Source organism: Sceloporus undulatus, chromosome 3 (assembly GCF_019175285.1).
Source record: "Sceloporus undulatus isolate JIND9_A2432 ecotype Alabama chromosome 3, SceUnd_v1.1, whole genome shotgun sequence".
Taxonomy (NCBI): domain Eukaryota; kingdom Metazoa; phylum Chordata; class Lepidosauria; order Squamata; family Phrynosomatidae; genus Sceloporus; species Sceloporus undulatus.
Genome location: NC_056524.1, coordinates 152,458,568 through 152,481,525, shown reverse-complemented (window position 1 = coordinate 152,481,525; position 22,958 = coordinate 152,458,568). Strand labels below are relative to the sequence as shown.

The window sequence follows — 22,958 nt, the reverse complement described above, 5'->3', positions numbered from 1 at the left end:
ACGAGAAGCAGAAACAACATGAAAAGAATAGAGATAGAAGAAGAAGAAGAAGAGGAGGAGTTCAAAATGTGCCAGAATTTTTTCTTTATTGAAAAATTAACATTATGCAAATGGCTAATGAAACGAACAGGTCAGGGCAGCTTTACATCTGTAAACAAAAGCATTTTGAATATTCTAGAGACCACTTGAAAGCTTCTTCCAAAATGGTTCCATGGATGACACCCCCCCCCCCCATCAGCCTCTTTTTTTATCATTTACATTTTGATGGGAATACTTACAGATTTATCCTTTTCCAACATGCCAGGTTACCTGGTGAGGTAGGTTGATCTGCTTTTGCCTTTTCTTTCAGTTTTGCTCTTCACAAATGATCAGTAAGCAATTCTGAAGGCAGCTGTTTGCCTTTCCTGTTGTACATAAGCACACTCAGCTACAGTAGGACCACCTAAAGCAGAATAAGCTCAGGCTTTATAGCATTGCTTACTGCAGATATGTTGCTGCTGTGCCACAGTGAAAAATCTGGGTTTCTTCATCAATCCTTCACCTTCCTCCCAAAGCCAATGCTGCAAAACAAAAACAAAAAAAGTGGGGTCCCTAGGCCAGGATCCCATGGGAAAATATCTTGGGTTTTTTTATTCTTTGTCAGAGACTTTGTGAACTGAGGAACACCTGTATCATCGTCATTGTTTATTTACGGTCATAGACCAAATAATGATGATGCCTGTATATATTTTGATTCCTTTTCCAGTCATACTGTCGTCTGGGGTGAAACAGGTGCTGAAGTTTTTGAAATACTGTACACTCAATAAAATAAATAGGAGCATTGTGACCAGTGATGGGACTATCATACTGATTTCAGTTCTCTTACAATCTAACATCTAGACATAATCCTGAAAATACAGTCTGCTGAAACCAACAAAACCTGAATACAAAAACATGTATTCAGGTTTTGTTCAATTCAGCAGACTGTTTTCAGGATTGTGTCTAGATGATGTCTAGGGATGCATCCTCGTATTTCACTTTGGGTTAACTAGGCCTCCCTTACTGAGCTTTCCAAAGAGATGGATTTGTTTTGTTTCTTGATGTCTTTGAGGCTTAAAGAAGACATCATTTGTAACCAAAAGCAGAACTGACACATCACAGTTACACACAGTCAAGAAGGAAAATTAATAAAATAAATAGTTATTTCATCAGTGGGATGCAAAATTGCCTACCAAAGTCATATCCTCTTTCTCCTCAAACACAAGGCCTTTAAAGAGTATCAATCTCTTTTGCCAGAGACAGTAAGAAATGGAAAGACAACCAACATTCTTCTCTCATGTACCCTATGTTTACTCCTCCGTTGAACTTTCTCCCTGTCTCTCCATTTTATTTGTCCTTGTTCTCAGCAGAAAAACCTTTTTTTAAAACAACAACAAAAATGTTGCAGCCTTTAGAAGACCTAAAATAAAAGGTTTTTTTTGCCTTTTTTGGTGTCAGTTGATTTCTTATCAAAGTGTTTGATTTGCAATTTTTTTCTTGTCGTTTGCAGAAGCCGAAAGCGGTATGCCCTCTTCGTTACCTTTCCTTCCAACCTCAATCCTACCTTCACTCCTTCTAACTTCAGGACTAATCCCTTGCCAAGAATACAGGAAGATAACATCTTTGTCTATCTTTCTCTCAATATATATATATATAGATATATATATGTAAATATATATATATATGAGCCCCCCCACAGTTTCAAAGAGGAGAGAGAACTCTATAGCAACAGTTGGTTTCTTTGTTGTTTCTTGTGACTTGCGCACTAACTTCTTTGCAGGATTATATATATACCTACAAATGAAATTTAGATACAAGGCTTTTGTCTTAAGTCACCATAAGTGTTTAAGATTATTACAGTAGGAGAAATGTCTCTCCTGTCCAATATTCTTTCCCTCCGCTGTTTTATGTACTTGCCTTTTGTTGCTACAGTGTCTGCAGCCTGTCTGTTAACCTTTGTGCTACCCCATTGTCTTTGTATTCACTCCTTTGCTGAGATGTCCCCCGAGTCTTTATTCAAAACACCTTAGACACAGTACTTCATGTCCTTTAGTTTCACCTTCCATAAATAGAGTATAAATGACTTGCCTTTGTTTTGTTTAGTTTATGTTTTGGATATAACATTGGATCAAAGGAACTAGAATTCTGCACCACACAGAAACTACTGTACTGCTTTATCAATGCACACTTGGTAGTTTTTTGTACAACATACTCATATTCATTCCAACACAGGAGGCCATTGACTGGATCTTTTGAATGAGTTGGTTTCTTTCCCCCACTTTGTGCTGGCATGTTTTGCATATCATTTTAATGTGCTGATATTCAGTACTTCATCTCAAACTTACATGCCATCCTGCTGTTGTGAATTTGGAGTAAATAAGGCATGAATCACCAAATCCCCTTTGCTTTCTCTACCATTTTACTGTACTAAACTTCTTGGAGTGCCCACAAGGCTCTTCTCATTCTTGACATATGCTCATTTCCTCTTGAACTGTGTGTCTCCTCCCTGCTCTTGTTTCTGTCTTATCATTCTGTGTACTGTGTAACATTCTTTCTTTTTAGTTCTTATCCTGTGGATTTGGAGTAGATATGCAAACAAAGAGAGGTGGCTTCCTGTCAGTTTGGCATTATTCATATGATCCAACTGCAGAGAAGTTACTGCAACACTTAGCATCTTCAAGGATCTGCAGTTGTTGCACCTCTTATTTGGCTTCTTGTTTACCAGTAATTTTAAACTTGTGGTAAAGGCATGCTTAGCAGTGTGAGAAAAGTGTGTGGTTCAAAAAGTGCACTGGCTTGCTCCCAGAATAAGATGGCATCATGTTGCCTTCAGTAGGATTAGTCCACATTAAGATGTTACGTTAGCCCAATCTGTGACCATGAGCAAGGACAGTTTGGATGCTTGAGAAGTATCATATCCAGCACTGTTTTGCTCAGATTAACTTTGAGCATGGTAGAGAAACAAATAATGCAATCTTTGTCCATTGGCATTGTTACTTCGGTTTTCAAGTCCTGGGAGCAACTCTTGTGATTGTTTGCTTTTGTGATAATGAAGCTTCAGTATTCTATAGCTTTATCAAGCTGCCTTGTTGTCTGCATTCTCTTCAGTGTCTGTAGTGATTTTTTCTGTGTATGTGAAGATGTGGAATCTGCATTAATATTAGTCAGAGAAGCCCAGAAGAAAGAAGTGGTAGCTGGGAGGCACATGATTATCAGAATAAATGTGTGTGCATGGCTCCCTCATCGTTTAGCAATATGATCTCCAAAAAAAAAGACGAAAGAGTAAAAATAACAGTGTGTCTATTATTCATGACACAGTTAATTTAAAGGAGCTGTTTGCCACATTACAACAGACCTTATAATGGACTAAAAGGCACAGCCCACTGATAACAGTCAACCTTTTTTCAAAAAAGCTCTGATCATTCTAATCAAAAATATCCCATGTCTATTAAATTAAATACATCTATTGCAATATGATGGTGAATAATATATATTATTGTGATCGTAATTGCATGGGGAATGGTACAGCACATCTGATCATGAACGTTATTTGTAGGGTTTTGGGTTTTGGTCACTTATTCCATCAAAACTTTGATTTTTGTCCTGTATAGGATCTCATGATATTATGTGTACAGGAAAGATGTGTGCCTTTATATGCCTAGATATGCAACACATACATCTGGGCTTATTGAATGGCACAGCAATGCTTTTTTTTAAAAATGATACCCATGTTTCCACTGTTTCTTAATAAAACCCAGGGTAGATTACATGGGGCTTCCCATAGTCTCTTGTCCTGTTCAAGTCACAGATCTTTATGTTTTCCTGCTGTACAAGATCAGATAGATATTGGTGGATTCATTTTAGCTGCATTTGCCAGAAATGTATTTAGAACCTGAATCTGCAACTCATTTCAAAATGAGAGTGTTACACAGATGCATTCATCATAGTACCAGATTGACTGAAACTTTCTTTCAAGCACATATTCAAGCACATAATAGCCATATTCAGGTTTTCATCATGCTCACATAAAAGCTAAAATGGGGGGGGGGACATATGCATACATACAAACACCACCCCAAGCTCCTCCATCCTTTCAGTTTCCAACTGTCCCCCACTGAGCAAAGCTGAGCTGTCATCTACCTAACTGTGAAATTTTCATGCTATCATAAAACCTAATAATGTGGTTTTTCTGATTGTATGGACATTTTTAATAGTGTTCAAGGCAGCACAAGTAGAATCTTCACTAGTTCTGAGAATCTATTTGCCAAAGGCTGGCATTAGAGAAACAGGCTGCTTGTGGCTAGTATCATTCATCTCCTGACAACAGCCACAACAAATCTGCCCCCTCCCTTCCTTCTGGACCATTGTTCAACTCAAGAAAGTGCACTGCACTAAAACATTCAATAAACCAAAAGACATTAAGAAGAGATAATTAAACAATAGGCAGCAGATAAAATCATCTGGAAAACAAGCACTTCATTGTCCTACATACCTCAGAGCCACATTTTTAAAACCCATTGGCAAGCCAATAGTGATGAGGAAAATCAAGTCTCTTGCAAGAGGGCAGCCCATGACCGTAGATGTAGAAACAACTCTTTTGGCATCTTCTAAATGATGCATATTTATTTTAGCCTATGTTTTTTCAGTTGTTGTAAAGGCCCTCTCCAGGAAATCTCATCTTGCTTTACATGGTGGGAGGGAGCAGTGAAGTGTCTCCAGTGATGTTCTATGTGTTTGGCTAGGCTCTAGGGTGTAGATCTTTCCCTATTTACTCCTCACATATAAGGATAAATAATTGCCATGGAGGGGAGGCACCACATGAACACCACAACACATCTCAATTGGAAGGAAAAGGCCACAGCTTTATTGACAACAGCTATGATGTAGGGTTGGCCCACCAAAGCATGAGGTCTGGATCTGTCATCAACCAATCCCTTATTGATTGATGAATCCATTTGCTTGGTCACGGCCAAATTTCGGGATGACAAAAGGGGTGACCTGTTAATTGCCCATGCGTATTTCTGTTGACTGGTTGATTGCTTGTTCGTATCATCATTCCTTGTCATTGGGGGATGCTGACTCGATGCTGCCCCACAGTGGCAACACCGTGACACTCCCAGAACCCTGTGTCCATGCTGGACTCCCAATCCAGTGCTACGCAGCCCCTGGAAACCATGCCCACCAGATCCAAGACCTATGCTACCACCAGTGGCACCAACCTCCCATGCCACATGGCCTTTTATAGGCAAATGCACTAATCAGGGGCCAGGATAGACAGAAGCCCACTTCTCCTGGCCTCTTGACCAATCACAGGCCCATACCTGCCTGTGGTGCCAGCCAGTCAGGAGGTACATCTGCCCCGTGCCCTCTGGGACTTGTAGTCCTGGTACCGGCGGAAGAAGTATCACCTCCCTTTGCTCCTGCTGGCTAATTGAAGCCCGGCTAGCCTGGTGCAAGGCCTGCCCAGCTTTGCCAGGCTGGGTCACTATACCAGCCAGTGGTTCTTCCCCCGACATGGCAATGTGGCCAGCCCAGTAAGTTGGGCAGCCCTCTTTTTCAATTTTCTTCCCACTATGAGCCAATATGAGAACTATTCATTCCATATTCACCAATGCTGCTGTATTCCATGGAATCATTCTTTACAGCAGCACACAGTTTTTCTTCACAACCCTCTCACTTTTAACATGGAGGGGGTATGCATTTCTGTGCAGAATAATTCCCTGGAACTATTTGCTGGCTGAAACTATTCCTTGGAACTATTCTGTGGTTGTGAACATGCCAAGAAAAAACTCCTCAAAAGTTGGCTGCTATGTTATTCTTCCTGACAGGGTTACTGAGAAATGAATAATAATAAATGTTTTTCCACCTCTTTTAGGAACCCAAAAATGAACATATTCCTTAAGGTATCCCTACCCTGCATTGTTCAGGGCCTAAAGATTATGAGCAATACTTTGAATTCATCTCTCACACAAAACAAAGGAATAGTGAAGGCTGTGTAACATCAAATTAACATACGCTTTGCCTCAGTCAAAAAATTGCCAACTATATTCTGGACCAGTATGCAAAGGAATGTTGCAGCACCTTTGAGACTAACTGTGTGAAATAAGCTGAAGTGTGAACTTTCATAGACTTGGTCTACTTTAGCATTTTGCAATACATTTGAAAATAGCCCCCCACACAGTACATGACAATAATCCTAGAGGTTACTCAGACATGGATGACTATGGCTATTCCTGTCTTAGTAGGTCATTTTCCCCGAGCATCTCTCAGCTTGGCAAACTGAAAACAGTCCATTAAGACATGACACCATGGGTGCATCTACACTGTAGAAGTATTGCTGTTAGACACCACTCTAACTGCCATGGATCCATCTACAAAATCCTTGGATTTGTAGTTTTGTGAGGCACCAACACTCTTTTGCAGAATAGGCCAAATGTTGTGTAAAACTGCAAATTCCAAGATTTCATAGGAGCTACAACACTTAAACTGGTGTCAAATTGAATTATTTCTAGAGTATAGATGCACCACAAGATAGTTTTATAATGTGTTCATCATAGCAATCACTTGAGGGAGGAGGGGCTTTATGATCCACTTGAGAGTATCTGGTTTCCTACATCAGATTTTTGCACATGACCTCTCTCTCAGTGGAGAGTGATAATATCAAGGATGGATAGCTTTCTTGTCTTCAACCACAGATTTTATTATTTGGCATTCAGGTTCTACAACTTTTCTAATCTTTTTTTAAAATTATTAATAGCATCTCTTCCCTTCAAAAAAGTTTGCTCAAGTACAGCTGATACATAGTAATCTTGATGCACCACATCACAGTCTACCTAGGAACACAAGAGTATCCCCCCCTCCCCATGGGTATACCAGTCTTTTCCCCTAAATTTGTCACTGTCATTTTAAAAAGTTTGCAATCAGTATTATTCTCAAGCCAAAAATAGAATAGAATCTTTGTTACGGTCACTGGCGAACACATAAAAAAGGAGTTACAAAATAAAAGAAAGTAAGAACACAGGTTAAACATAGGTATTTAAAATATCCTTTCAGATTACACAGATTTAGTGTAGCAAGACAAGATTGGTACTAGTCTACTCCGGAGGTCATTGCCAAAAATACCACTTCAGAGGAAATTCTTTTTGTCCCATTGAGATGTTTCCCTTTTGTTTTAAATTCCTCAGATGCATCACCTAAGAAAAAAATTCAAAATTTTCCTTTTGGGGAAGTGGTAACTCTATTTCTGAGTTTTATTAACTCCATCCACTGGAATATCTGGATTTTTTCACCAGTCCCAACATGACATCCAGTGGCTGTGAGAGGAAGAAGACACTCGCAGCACACCTTAAATGACAATCTATGTTTGTGTCTGCTTTGTGGGTCCCAGGCAGAGATAAGATTTAGTGACTGTTGTAGAAAATCTAGTTTGGGGGGAGGGGGAAAAAGCCCTTAATCTTTTGCCTGAGGAGGAACTTTGAAATTTGCTTTAGGTGAAATTTAGTGGCAACTCTAATTCTACTCAGTTGCTGAGGAAGAAGTAGGCCTTGTCTTGCCTTCCAGAGTTTTGACCAATTAATGTTAATTCACTGAAATAATTGACAAGTAACAAGCAATTTTGCCATGTTTCAGTATTCTCTTTTGCACGTATCGATCTTATGAAACGATATGGGCAGATTTATGTGCTTTTGTCCCTTGTCAGTTATAGCAGTCATTTTGCTTCTCCTAGGTGCATCACTAAAGATACGAGGCTCTTCAGATACTGCAGTAAATTTGAAAACAACCTCTGTTTTCTAGTGTAGTTTCTAGCCACATGGAGTTTTTTTGAAATTTGTTGCACATATTTTACAGTATTCCAAGTGAACAATATAGTAGTAAGCGGTGACGGCAGAGTAACATATGAGGCTTTAATTACTCCGGGAGGATAATGCTAGGAAGCTGTACCCTATGTAACTTACACTGTTTGTGCCATGTGTCCATACGTATGTGCTTTAATTGTCTCATCCCTTAAAAATATGTTTTCTGCTAAGTCCAAATCAATCCAAGTTGCTGGCAGTGTTTGTCACTTACAAGTATTGCATGGATGTTAACTCTCCTCTGACTTAACAGAAATGAAGTGACAGAACAGCACTTTTCTTAGAAGCTGCATGGAACTACTTGGAAAATTGTGACACTTCACCACAAAAAATGGGGATAGGGTCCAAAACAGTTTAGATGATAAATTTTGGAAGAATAATCTGAGTTGACAGAGTAGCATCTGTTAAAGTTCACAAAGCTGCATGAAAGGAGGAAAAAGTTACTGGCAAAAACAGGCTAATCCAGGAACACAAAAGCACCACGATAGTAAATAACATGTATTATCTCAACCATTGGCTCGTATTTTTCTCCTTCGACAATTAAAAAAATATATAATAATTCCGGTTCTTCCCAGAAACAAGTGAATCCAGGGAATTCACCAGCACAAGCTTTCTGATGGTTAGAGATACTTAACACAACATAGTGCTGTTGCTCACAGTCACAATTTATGAAAAAAGTCAGGATACTTTTCAGTCTAGTACATTCCTAGGAAGTTCTATATTAAGAAAATAAAGTCTGACTTCTCATGGGTAGCAACTAGAGCAGGAGCAGTAGGACTGTTCATGAAATTCCTGTGGTCATCGGAAGATTAGCGCACAATCCCAAAATGTCCTTCAACCATTATAAAGATACTAACACCACCCCTCCCTAATACACATCCTCTGAATCTGATACAATCAGTAACTATTCTTACAAGATCTTCTACATAGGAAATACTGATAACCTTTTATCAAGTGGCAACTTAACACTGCATGGGGATATTCAACTGCCTGATAAACTGGCTCAGTGTATCCTTAATCCAGAGAACGATATCCTTTCTTCAGATGCCAAATCGGGTGTTCAGACTGAGATAAAAAATTGATATTGGCTGGACCTTAGATACAACTATTTTACCGAATATTTACATTCAATCTGTAGAGCATGATAAATCAGCCACAGCTATATAGCTGTCAGTATGAACTCTATATTCTCCAGGCCCTATGTAGTTGAAATACTGGATCCAGATCCCTTGGACTAGCACTGCTAAAGTTGTGATACTGACTGCCTGAAATCAAGAACACTATATTTCAGTAGTCATGCTTCATATGCCCAGAGATCAGATCGCACAATAGGATTACTTAAAAACTGCATCTTAAAATTTTGCAGATTTCATTTTTCAGGAAGGATGAGAAACTTATTTTTATCCATTGGCAACACATTGCAAAGGGGCTTTGTGATGGAGAAAATATTAACCATCATATTTTGTTTTATGTTTTCTTTAGCAATAGTAACTGGCTGTCTTGTACCATTCCCCTTGGGCATATATGTTTACTGTACTGTAAATAATGTGATATAGATATAGGGGTCCCATTAATAATACCCTGTTTTACCATAATTTGCCATGAAAGGTTAAAATGCTTGAAAAGAGAACCTTTCCAAGTTTTTCCTTGTGAATAGCTTCCTTTTACATCAACTATGTTGAGTTTGTCAGCTCATAATGCAAAGCCAAAACAGCAAAGCTTTCTAAAAAGGTTTTGTAGAGTTGTGAGTGTGTTTTTAATCTAAATTGCACACCCACTAAAATGAGACGTGGGAGCTAGTAATATTTTTCCATTGGATTTGCTTTCACATTAAATATTTCTAGTGTTCTTTAAATTGGAGCCTTCTTTAGATTTGAATTGTTCAACAAAAATGGCTTTTAGTTTTCCTTTTAAGATTTCTGTAACTAATGGGACCCCTATAACAGAACAAAGAGCACTTCTCTGTTTAGTTTCAAACACTGAAAAGTACCATGACCTCATCACAGTATCTCCTTGGTTTTTTTTGTTTGTTTGTCATTTTGTTTCATTTTACTGGACAGTATATTAATCAATCCTGGAAACCATGTGAAGATTCAAGAGGGTACTTTAGGATTCTTCATTGCAAGCGATGCCAAAGAAGTAAAAAGGTAATGCTTTGTCACATTTATCTGCTAGTTGTCTTGGTTTTGATTATGATCATGATTATTGCTGGTACACACTTCGGTGTGAAAGTCTCTGGGTGGGGATGGCTGGGTGTCTGCGTTCCCGTGTCTATGCTGACCCTGGACCTGGGATCGACATGCCACTCCTTACCTTACTGGCCTTCAGTCCAACTGAGAAACCATCACTCCATCTGATTCTGAAAAATAGTGCCTGGCTGCTTGCACATGGCCAGGCACCTCATTTCCCATGATACATGGTGACTTGGTGCTCAGAAAGGTAAGGAGCATGGGGTGGTGGCTGTCTGAACAGCCCAGTTTTCCTGTGGAGTTTTTACAAACTGCTCAAAACCAGGGGTATTTTACTCTGGGGAAAAGGCTCTTTAGCCCAGGGTCAGACTGAACCCTTGTCTGGCCAGGCAGGATCAGGCCCAATCCTGTCCCAGGGTTTTTAGCCTGAGATGTCTGATCTAGAAGATGCAAGGCTGGGCGGGGGGGGGGGGGGGAGAAGCTAGGGCTTTTGGCCTTTGCAAACAATTTCCTAGATGATTTGATCACTTGTAATTAGCAAATCTTCTTAGGTGCATTTTAAAATCTAGGTACTTTGGAGGCTTTGCCATAGTGGAAAATGATTCTTCTCATTTAAGCCATCACTTAGAGTGTTTGCAGATTTCTCCTATCTGTTGCCATCCTTCTTTTCTTATAACTTTCTTTTTCAGAGGGTGGCTAACATTGAGAACTAGTTTTTTTTAATAGGAGTAGGGAGAAGGATAAGAGGTAACAGTGGGTAAAAGCAATCTAATGAAAATTTGTGTATGAGGTATCTCAACATATTGAGACAAAAAGATGAGAAAAAAATGTGAATGCTTTTATATCCCTAACTCTGAGAAGAGGGTGCAACTACAGTAATGTTCTGCTTCTTGTACTCATATGCCAAAGGCACCCAGAACTTTATTATGTCAGACAATCTAAGCATAGAAGAGAGAGTTTTTTTAAAAAAAAACCAGTTAATATGTAGACTTCATTTATATGTTATAAAATGTTATTGTAATTATAATATATTATTTATAATGGATAGCATCTTGGATCAAAAGACTGATGCAAAAGATCAGCAGGTGGCAGCTGATCCTCTCCCATTCCATTTTTATAAATCCTATATACCTTCTGAAAAGCTGTAACTGAGGCTTCCCTGTCATTGGAGAACTGAGTTTTGGAGTCAGAGAGGGACTTCAGAAAGGGAGAGGTAGGTGAGAGCTCCCACCACGCAAGGAGAAGCACCTTTCATTTTCACAGAAATCTTTGAATCCAAGCCAATGTTTGCAAAGAACGAGAGTTGTTAAGGCACCATAACTGCAAGAATAATCACTATTGTCCTGCATTTGTTTCTTGACAGCATCTGAATTCCTCTAAAACATTAGGCTGTGTGAAATTAAGTGGAACAAATAGCCTTATATATCTTCAGCTGTCCATTTTCAAAAAATAAAATAAAATCAGGGGACTTTGAGCCAGCAATTCCTCTGCCAAGAGCAGCGTTTTCATCTCTTGTGTGTTTGGATAATAAAGTCACTTTGGATGCTACTTTCCAAGATGAAAGCTGGATGAGCTGATCCACCATGTCATATTTATTAACCATTCTCCCAATTATTTTCAAGTTAAATTTATTAAAAGAAACACGAACTTGAATCACCCAGCCTTGTGTTTGAAATTAATTGTCTTGTAGCAAACATTTTCTTCTTTAAATGTCTAAACCTTTCAAAAGATTAAAGGAAATTAGTGCTGGCATGTTTCATTAATTTGGCACTTGTAGCAAGGAGGAAATGTGGGACTAATTTCATTTGTATGGATTAAGAAATGTGTCAGTTTTTCCATTCTCCCTTGCTCTCTAGGGCATTTTTTTACTGCAAGGCCTGTCACGATGACATCACAGATCCCAAAAGGATAAAAAAATGTGGCTGCAAACGACGTAAGTAATGCCTCCCCCCATTTCCTGCTTTCGTACTCTACAGAATCTATTAAGCCTTAAGGAATCCCTTTCAATATATTTCTACATTTTCCATAGTCATGGAGAGAACCTAGAAAATCTATCCATACAAACAGAGTTATTAACCGCCTCTGATCATTCCAGTGCACACTTAGTTTTAAAATTGAAATTCACACCATTTGGTCACACCTACATCATGATGAGAACCTCTTTTGGCCCCAAATTTAACCAAGTTCAATTGTTATCACGTTATGTAGATGTGTTAAAATTATTATGTATATATGATTAATCTTTTATTCTCTCCCTCTTCCTCACCCACTATCTTAAATAAAAGTTTTAGTAGTCAAATACACTTAGTGTTTGTTGTTGTTTTTGAAAAGAAAACAAATCTAATTAGAATTTACACTCTGGAAATGTACTAATAATACCTAGGTCCCTGGTGTAGAATTTGTATAATAGAATGATAGAGTAGCTTCCAGAAACATAATGATGGTAAATGAGGTCATGCCAAAACTTTGGAAAACTTACTTTTGAAGTAAAGCTACCCAAATCCCTAACCAGCTTGGTCAATGACCATACATACTGGGAAATTCTCACAGTTATAGTTCCCAAAGTAACATATTCAAGCACGCAGTAATGGGACATTTGGGTGATATTTAGGCTTTGCTCTGCTCCATCTGCTCTCTAGAGATAGATAAATGCTTTAGATGTTTCTATTGGTACATTGTTCCAATAGGGCAGAAGCTAATTCCAGTCATCTGTGCCAAAACTATTCTTGTGCTTTGCTTAGATACCAAGCACTGCTGAGAGGCCTTGTGCCCTCCAAGAAGTCACTTTTGTTTCTTTCTTTCAAAATTTAAAGGTAGCTTAAAGATGTTCTTAAACCTTAAGAAACAGGTCGTGAAGTCCAGTTGCTGGTCCATAAGGAAGATACATTCCCTCTTTCAAGTGGACAAAAATCTCCAAAATCTTGTGCATACTCAGTCAGAGCCCCTTTATTGTTTTAAAAATCCTCTCCCAAGCCCCATGGCTGGGAATCCCATGATGATCCTGGACACCTTCCATGATCCTACCGGATTTGTTTTATCAAAACAAGTTATTAGATCTTTATCAGAAAGATCTAACATGGCTAATAGCCAATTAGGGGCTAATTTTCACAATTATTCCTAGTTTGTCCCATATAATAGCATTTGACCCTAACTTCCAGCACATTCTTGAGAGCCATTTGAGTGCTTTGCACTCAGTGGTGCATTAAATGTTAGTGCATGGGGAATTATGCACATACCATGTAGTTTACATATAATTCTTTCATGCATGGCAGTGTTGAGCAATAATATTCATGGTCAAGGGAACTATAAAAATTAGTATTATATTTTAATCAAGGTTTGCTGCAACATTAGTTAATTCTTTTGGCAAACCACTTCCATTTTGATTATCTCTTTGATATGATGGCGGGAAAACTTTTCCGTGTATCAGTATCTTAAAAGAGCACCTTTATGGTCAGATAGTAAGATCTGCATTTTTACAGGAAAATTTCATTGTAAGGCAAGAAATTCTTTTAGTGAGTCCCTTGACAGTTAATTGCTTATAAAATATGAAACAACATAACAATCATTCAATCTATAACTGAATGTGTTGAAGACAACAATTCCTATTTAAGTAGCCTTCAAGATATTCCGGCATACTCAGGGTTTTGCCATGCTCTCAAAAGGGGTTAGGTCCTGGCTGTATAATAAAGCAGAATCAATTGGTAATGCTTTTCTTGGACTGTACCACTGAAGTTCATACCTAAGAATTGAGCACTGCATGTTTGAATATTCTTCAGCAGTTAAAAGTCATCATGCATAAAGAAAACTAACATTTCACCCTATCCACCTCCTTGATGGGCTATTTAATTCTGTCTGCAGAGAGGAGTGTTGGAGGGAGGATGCAAAGCTTCAGCCCTTTTCCCAACTTCAAACTAAAGGACTGTAGTACAATCCAGGAAAAGCCTTACCAGTTGATTGCGCTAATAATAAAGTATGTTCTCTTACCACAGATAATATACTAGTGCTATTATTCATTTCAAATACTATGAGTGTATGTATTAAATGGTAAGCAGAGGGACTAAAGAAATAAGCAATTTTAGGAAGCCACTGAGAAGAAAGTAGAGGACTGTAAATTGATCTTTTGGGAAAAAAAACTTTCCAGAAAATTATAAACTTAAAACCTTCAGAAAATATGTTGATGGAGATCTAAGCTGATATCCTACTCTGTGTAAAAAACAGTGTAGTGATTGGAACATTGGTTGCTTTAATGAACAGATGTTGAAATGAAGTTAATGATGGCAGTGAAGTTTGAACCACTCTGCTTGACATGGAATCAGCCAGACTGGTTGAGGATGTCAAAGAGAGGAAAAGTACTATTAGCACAACTTAATCTTTCCTTATTTAATGTTTTCTCAATCACCCTTTTTTGGGTCATGCCTATGTGAACAGACAAGTCAGAACAGCATGTTATGCAACCTGAATTTGCAAATTGCGTGTTGGCCATGGAAGTGAAAACCTGGAGGCAGGGAGTGGCAGGGAGAAAGTAGCATGTTCTTTGCCCCCACCTGCTGCATCTGTTTTGCAAATTTCTACTAGAGGCTGTGTTGCAGCAGCTGAGTGGCAGCCAGGGTTTCAAAAGGCAAGTTGGCTGCATAGTATATAATTTAGCCCAATATGCAGCTGGCATTTCAAACCATATGTGATAAAGTGATCCCCCATTAGTAAGCACCTGTGCCTAATTATGCATGGTCAGATCTCATAGATTCCAATGGATGTAGCTGAGAGCCAGATGTAACTGGGCTGTTACCTGTAATTTGATTAAGGCACTGCCAGAGAACTATGACATTTTAGACTGCTGAGCGCCACTTGCTATTTTTGTGTGTCCGGCAGTGGTGCATGATTATCTTTCAAAGTGCAGTGATATCTAACATTAACTTAATAAGCACCCTCAGGGCAGACCATATGTTAGGTACTGAAGTAATGCCAGAGTTAACATTATTACTTTTTTAAAATGTATCGCTACCTAACCTTTCCCATAAATAAAAATAAAACCAGCAGCATCTGAGTACAGAACAGAACATACAAACTGTAAAAAGCACCCTAGTGGTTTTTCAGAATATTAGCTCAGTGGTTTTCAAACATTGTCATCAAGGAACCCTTTCAACTTTCATGGCTATGCTTGTGAGTACTTTGCACACTTCTAGGGGAGGGATAAGCATCATGTAGCACTCTAGATGTTGTTGGACCATAATACCCAGTATTCTTCACCATTGACTATGACGGCAAGGGCTGCTGAGGCTTGAAATCCAACAACTTCTAGGGAGCTATATGATTCCCACCCATCCTATAGACACTGTTGGAGGAGAATCCAGGGTACACACTAATTTTGTATCGAATGCTGACCTACTATCAGGACTGCATGTTATAAATGAAGAATGCCCCTTTCTTAGGGCATGCTAGGAATTCATCTATAGCGAAGAATCACCAGGGAGACTCAGTATCCATGGACAAATTGTCTACCAGAGATGTGTACCCATTGAAATGTCCCTTTGAAACATCTAAGCAACTCGAGGACTCTCTGAAAACACTTACTACCTTAGTCTTGGTGGTTACACCTCTTCAATCAGTCCTTCAACAACTAAATGGGGTCTATCTGCCTAAGATTCCCCTTTAATCTGACCTTCTAGATCTGAACCTGAGAACCATATCCTCTATTACCATCTCTTAATTCACAAGGAGTGGTAATAATGCCAAAAGCATCCAGTAAAAGCTAGATAAATGCTGCACATGAGTACAATCAGACAGGAAAGATTTATTTCAGTGGTGTTTAACTGTGCCTAGGATGACAGACCATGTGCAAAGAAAAGCACATCAGTAGGGATGGGGGAAGCCTGTCTCTTCTCCCATTCTTTCTTCTTTGTCAAAAGCAAAATATGACTAATCAGATGTAAAATGTCAAACAGGTAAATTAGTTCTGACAATAGTCTCTGTAAAACTGCTAGATTTGGACTACAGCTATATTCCCTACTCAGTTTGTCAGCTTCACTTACAATGGCAAACACAGTGACCCTTCCACGCTCCCCCCCCCCCCCATATACACACTTTTGCTTTTCCTAATGAGCATTGTAATAAAAATTAGAAATGTTGAATGGAATTTACAGATAAGATGAAGTGAAGGCAAAGATAATAAACCTATGTGTACAGGTGAATGAAATGTGAAAGAATAACTTCTTTACAGGGAGATCTTAATTATTGTGGCATTAATTACACGCTGCTTCCTACAATAGTTGAAAGGCATGTTCTTTAATAATGCATCTGAGGCTTCACGTCCCTTCAGATGCTGTCTGAACATTAGCTTCAGTATTGTCAGGGTCTAAAAGTGAGCCTGACCTACATAGCTATTTGTCCAAACCTGTTAGGCCTAGTATTAATAATTCAGTTCTGCAGCTCCACAAAGCCAGAGATAATTAGAGTAGCAGTGCTTTCCTTTCACAGATCTTTCTCGCTTTCTCTCCCTAGTATCTTCCTTGGATAATCTGTAGATTTTCACGTCATATTTTCCAAAGGAACGTCTGGTGTAAAAATCCTGTTCTCCAGATTATTTAAGTAGCCTCGTCATATATTTCAATTGTATTCTTTTTGTTTAAATTAAATTGGCATTCTCCAACAGCAAAAATCAATTTGTCCTTGTTAATACGAGTAGAGATATTGTAGTGTGACCAATCAGTCAGATTAATCTATGAAACATACTTTTGTCTATTTAAACAGGTTCCCTCGATTAGAGAAGTAAATATCCAACTGTTTATTCTCAGGTTGAATAATTTCTGCAGTTTTCCCCATGCACCAGAAAAAATGAATATATCTGAACATTCCTTATCCAGTGTTCACACATCCTGAAATTTTATTCTATGCTTGTGAGGGTTTCATGCAAGAATCATGGGATTTTGCACAGACGTTTCCAGATAGCTACATGGCATGGTTTTGTGCAAAATGACTGAGGTTTTTGCACAGAACAATAGCAATCCTGTTTGCACATGCACAAACACAAACACGCACACATGTGGCTATTTGTGTGTGTATGTGTGTGCAAGATTGCTGGGATTTGCGCATAAAAAACAGCAACCTTTAATTAAAAATACACTGTGCGTGTGTGTGTGTGTGTGCGCATGTATGGACACAAACGGGGTGTTTTATGTAATAATCATCAATCTTTCACTCTCTCTGTCTCATGCACACACACACACACACAATCCCTTGGGGCTATCTGGAACATGTTCTTTTGCGTGCAAAAATTGGGTTTTTGCACAAATCCCCCACAACTATTATGCAAGGAACCTATGCCAGACAGACAGACAGACAGACAGTCAGTCAGTCAGTCAACCTTTATTAGGCATACAGCAACAACATAATAAAATCCTAAATAAAACTTTAGGATTGTTATTAAAATTTAAGCCATAATCTTGTTGCCTCCATCAGAAAATTGGCTGTTACCTGGTAATATGCAGATTCCGAACTTTCAAGAACTATGTCACTGATAACCCATCCAAACAGATACTCATTACCCATAACCTTCTTAACAATTTTGCCCTCGGAATTATATACAATGGACAAAACAATACAATATGTGTATCTCTGTGCAAAACAATTTCAGAAAAGCCTTCAAGGCAAAAACTGTACAAAACTCTCACCACCATATTGTTCTTCTCAACTGAGTCTCCTCAGGAGGACCACTTTTCAACCTGGACATGAATAACTGAAAACTCTTTCCATCCCCACCCCAGGCTATTAGTGTAACTACATCTTAATATAAGTGCTTGCAAAAACTGTGGCTGCTTGGCACCATTTTGGAAGACAGCTGCTCTCTTCTCTCTCACACAGCAGGAGATGTGTCCTCTAAGATGGCTTCTACTATGAAATATGTTTGCGCCAACCAAATGTAAAGAAAGTAGAGGTTATTGAGGTTTTATGTGAAGAACTGTTGGTATATTCATATGCAAAAATATGCTGATTGACTATGTTAATTAATGGGTGTTGTAAAAATACATGTCTAATAGACTAAGAGTATGTAATTGCCTTACAGCTCTAAAGCTTATATTTTTTTCACAGCAATCCTGAGATGAAAGGTCAGCACAGGATGGTGAACTTACTCTTTTCTTTTTCTCTTGTATTAACCATTTCCCCCTCAGCTATGACTCTTCCTTCCAAAAGGTGGCTGTTGAACCCATGAGGTACAGATTATGTGTAGGCTGATATGCTTAAAGGATATTGCATTAATCTGTGATAATTTACAATGTTTTGATTTATTTTTCCCCTTGCTGCCTTGGAACACGCCCCCTACTATATTTTAACTACAAACTGATAGTGATCTATTGTGAGTAAAAACGGGTTCCCTGTAGCCCAGAGTGCAATCCAACCTGTCTTTCTTCCAGTAGAGAGCATTCATTTGTTCAGTATCTGATTCTTTTATGTTGCATGTAGCAGTGGTGTCTCACACCTACACCTTTCTCATTCTTTATGCCCATGTGGGTCAGGACAATGTTGAAGAAAATACAGCAGTCTTTCAACTTGTTTTCTCCTGGCCTTTTCTGTCTCCCTACCTCCATCCCAACAAACTGTACCTTTTCCTAGTTGCAAATCAAATGTTTCTTCCATTTATAAACCTTCAAACATTTCTGATTTCTGATGTTCTGTTATTAGGGAATAGCTGGGGAAAAATACAAACTGTTTCTTATCCCACCATTTTATGCAAAATTTGTTGCTGAACATGTCTTCAAAATGCTATACTTGGAGCATGTCTACACCACCAAATTTATTTAACAGTAATACCCTGCCCTGGAAGCCCTGAGAATTGCAGCCCTAAACAGGATTAGGAAATCTCTGATAGAGATTATCAGCTATTGTACATTTGTACTGTAGGTATGTTGTTAGTGTCTTCTGTTGCCCAGCTCTAGTTCCCAAGATGCATAAAGCATTACACACAAAACAGGCAGTGGATGACTTTGAACCCAATGTACAAAAGAAACATAGGTCCATTACAGACCGCCGCTTTGCGGCGGTCTGTCAGCACTGCTGTTTGCTCTGCGAGGGAGCCGCAGCAGCCAAACCGCGTGGCTCCTGCGCAGAGCAAAAAAGAAGCTCCAAAATGGAGCTTCTTCTCATGTCGCAGTTATGATGCAGCGAGGCACCAATGGCGCCCTCGCGACGTCATAAGCGCCGTGCGATGTGCAGACGCACAGCGTCCGCTACGTCAAGATGGCGGCAGCCGTGTGGAACGGCCACCGCCATTTGTTATGGACAGAGTCCGTAACAGGAGTAGGGGCGTCTAGAAGAGACGCCCCTTTTTTTAAACTGGGACGTCCTGGGGACGTCCCAAATGGCGGTATGTAACCCGCCATAATACTATTTGTAGCTTCAATACAATTGTTAATCCCACAGCTAGAGTAAACCCACTGAATCAATTTTGTTAATCAATACTTAACATAAATCCAGTTACTTTAATGTGTCTACTCCAGTTGGAACTAGTGTTTGGAATTAGTAAGTGTCCCCCATGCTTGAAAAATGTTAAAATAACCTAATCCAGCAATTCCCAAACTCTGGGCTTCCAGGTCTTTTGGGACTTCAGCTCCCAGAATCCCAGTCCATTGGACAAGATAGCTGAGGCTTCTGAGAGTCCAAAATCCATGGAGGACCAGAGTTTGGGAATCATTGACGTAATCAAATGGGTAAACACTGTGTTATTTTTCTCTCTCGGTCTGCACATAGACAGATACCAATTCCATGATGGAGAGCTTCACAGTAAGGTGCTGCCCATATGGTTGGGACATTTCAGTGTTTCTCTGGTCTCAAAGGAACCACTTATGGAAAAATATTTCTTACTTAATTATCACACCACAGGCTTATCTGGATAGATTACTTTCAAATGTCATAGAAGTGGGTCCAAATCAGTCTAGTTGGTCAATTGTCATGTTTTAGTTCCCTGCATGAACTCATAGGTAAGCAAGATAGGGCTGATGCTACAGCAGCAACAAAAGATCATGTTGAGCAACTTGCTTCAACTTGCTTCTGAGATCAAACTGAAGCCTTTTTGTGCTTCAGTTCAGAAGCTCCCTCTCAAGACAGTCACCATCCCATCCCTGTTAAGTGGAAAGTCTTAAGGAACAGGATTTTGGCCTGGAACTTATTCGTCTTTTGTCTTTCTAAGAACTCATAGAGTTCCATAGATTTTGGAACATTTAGAAGTGCATGTTGCTAAAGTTAGACTCAGGGTCCATTCTGTTATTCCATGATGAATTGTCTAGTTTGGGGGTCTCTAGCATCTCTAGCTTATAAACCTCCCATTTACTGAGCTTGAGGTTCTCCCATTCTGCAATGGTGATTAAGCCTTGTGTCTTCTTCACTGGCACCGATTCCCTGGCTTTGATGTCTAGGTCACCTTTGGACTCTGGGATCATGGGAGGTACATATCATTATGACTAGCCCTGAGTGACAAGGAGTAGCTATGCTTGCTATAGAGTTTAGGTCAAGAGTCTACATCTTAAGTCATATGTGAAATATATAGCAGTGTAGTTAGGGGAGATTTCACAGCAGCACAACCAGGCCACCATGGCCTAGAGCTTACCTGTTGTGCAATGGTTGATTAGCTTCCAACTCACTAAGGAAAAAGAGAGAGAATGTGTGATTGTGGCTACACTTAGGACTGCATGTGCACAACCTCTGAGAGGGTGCAACTGTTTGCACAATGATTTTGATGCCAGTGTGGCACCCCAGCAGGATTCTGGCCAGTACCTCCTTCCTTTTGCTCATTTCAACAGACTTTTAAAATAGAATGTCTTTATTTTAAAAACCATTTTACTTAAATAAATTTTCTGTAAAATGGTACTTCTCATAGCTGGTCCTAATTTGTAACTAATTATATGTTTAATAATTAGCTGCAGCTAGTCCTAGATTTCTGATTACTGTAAATTAATCCTAGGAAATAATTTTGCAAAACATATTTTTCTCTCATTATATGCCATTTTGAATATTTATTTGAAATATATATACATAATTTGATATTATGCCTTCAACATTTGTGTTTCTGCATCTCTAGAGAATACACGCACACACATTCTGTATATTTTATATTTTAAAACACTTAGCCACATGTTCATTTTCAATTTGTAGTTTATCAGTAGATTACTCACCCACACAACTAGGAAAGTTTTTTCAAGACTGTTTGCTTTTCACAGAGGCATTTACTAAGATGCTTGGTCTCTGGATTTCATTACAAACATAAAAATATGTAAGTAGTTCAGCCACTACCATTTTGCCTAAACTTTGGTTCTCCAGATGTTTTGCACTTTGGCTCCAAGGTTTTCTGATTGATCGCCAAGCTGGCCATGGCTTCTAGGAGTTGAAGTCCAAAACTCCAGGAGGACCAAACTTGAGAAACCACTGCCTAAACACCATAGTGAGCACCCAGACATACATGATTCCTCCAAGAAAGAAAGAAAGAAAGAAAGAAAGCAACTGTAATCACATCAAGGTTTATATCCATTGGCTAATCCCAGCTTTAGTAGATCCATTGAATCAATTGCTGAATAGTAAATGAGCAAATATGTAAGTCTCATTGAATTAATGTGTCCACTCTTGTTGGCATTATCAGTTGGATTTAGACTGGAGAGCTAGAGTTAATCTTTCAGATTGTACATTTGTAAAGTCTTGCAGAAATATGGGGTTATAGCTAGGAAAATTTAAAACCAGCATTAAATGAGAAATTGTTGGTTTTTTTTTTAATTCAACAAATGTCACATGGTTTTGCCATCAAACCTTTCAGTGTGAACTGTGTACATATCCCAAAGGAACTAAGACTACAATCCTATATTTATTTGCTTGGGAATCAGTCCCAATAAACTCAGTGAGGCCTACTTTGAGTAGAGATGTATTGGATTTCATTTGTTCTCATTTGAACATCAGTGCTCTTACTGGGCTAAATCCAATTTTACTCCCAACTAGAGTAGACTCATTCACATTGTTGGTCAACACTAATGCAAACCCCATTAATGCAAATTAGTGGTCTCTAATTTCTCAACTAGAGCTATTGGGCTTGTATGATTTGGACTCAGAGTTTTCTATCCAACTTTTCTTGGGTGGTAGGGATGCAATTTTTTCATAATTTTCTTCTTGAAGGAAGCGACAAGTAATGTTAGCATTTTTTTCTCAATGAGAGAAAGTTTTCAAAGTTTGTAGGTTCTGATGACTTTAGGTCACTGAAACCCTACTTTTAATCACAGGGGATGGGATGAATGATTAACTACCAGCAAGTAGCAGAACCTAATTCTGATAGGTGACCAACACACATGCTGCATGTAGGCCCATTGATTGATCTTGCCACTGTTAAATCATCATCAGCCCGGTCTAGACAGATAGCGTCCGCACATTGTGGCACCATTATGACATCATGAGTGTGCGATTGGTGCACTGCGACATCACATAAAGGTGTCACAAATAGAACCTGCAGGTTCTTTTTGGTCTGCAGGGAAGTTCCATGGTCTGGAGGCTGTGGCTTCCCTGCGGACCAAAACTAGGCGCCGGGAGACCATCCTTTTTGGACGGTCTGTCCCATGCCATCATCATCTTCTTCTTCTCCTTCTTCTTTGGGTGTGAGTTAAAAACATGGATACTCACACTCCCTAAAGCCTCTAATAGCAGTTATTTGCCATAAATACAAGACATAGTGAATGGAGACTTACTGAGCAAGGCAAGAGGCTTGTTTTTAAAATTATTCAAACATTTTATCCAGGTAGCCTTTCCTGACATGGTGGTGGAATAATCATATGCTCCTTATACCTAAAGTCATATGTGCTATAAGTCACAGTATACATAGCTGTTGAGGTGGAACAACTACTTTACATGTTACTTTAGTTGTGTAGTGAAGCCA

The 22,958-nt window shown here is 39.0% G+C and overlaps 1 protein-coding gene across 26 annotated transcripts in view; it reads left to right on the top strand.

The window, feature by feature from the left end:
* The window catches only part of KCNMA1 (potassium calcium-activated channel subfamily M alpha 1), a 612,911-nt gene that overhangs the window by 456,048 nt on the left and 133,905 nt on the right, over positions 1–22,958 (top strand). For 9 of the 26 annotated variants that reach the window (XM_042456619.1, XM_042456617.1, XM_042456611.1 and 6 more), the window contains exons 17-20: positions 1,529–1,540; positions 9,932–10,018; positions 11,917–11,993; positions 18,402–18,410. In XM_042456619.1, coding sequence (XP_042312553.1) covers positions 1,529–1,540; positions 9,932–10,018; positions 11,917–11,993; positions 18,402–18,410 — 185 coding nt within the window. The remainder of the gene's footprint in view (positions 1–1,528; positions 1,541–9,931; positions 10,019–11,916; positions 11,994–18,401; positions 18,411–22,958) is intronic. The other 17 variants (XM_042456623.1, XM_042456622.1, XM_042456614.1 and 14 more) reach the window with 3 other exon arrangements.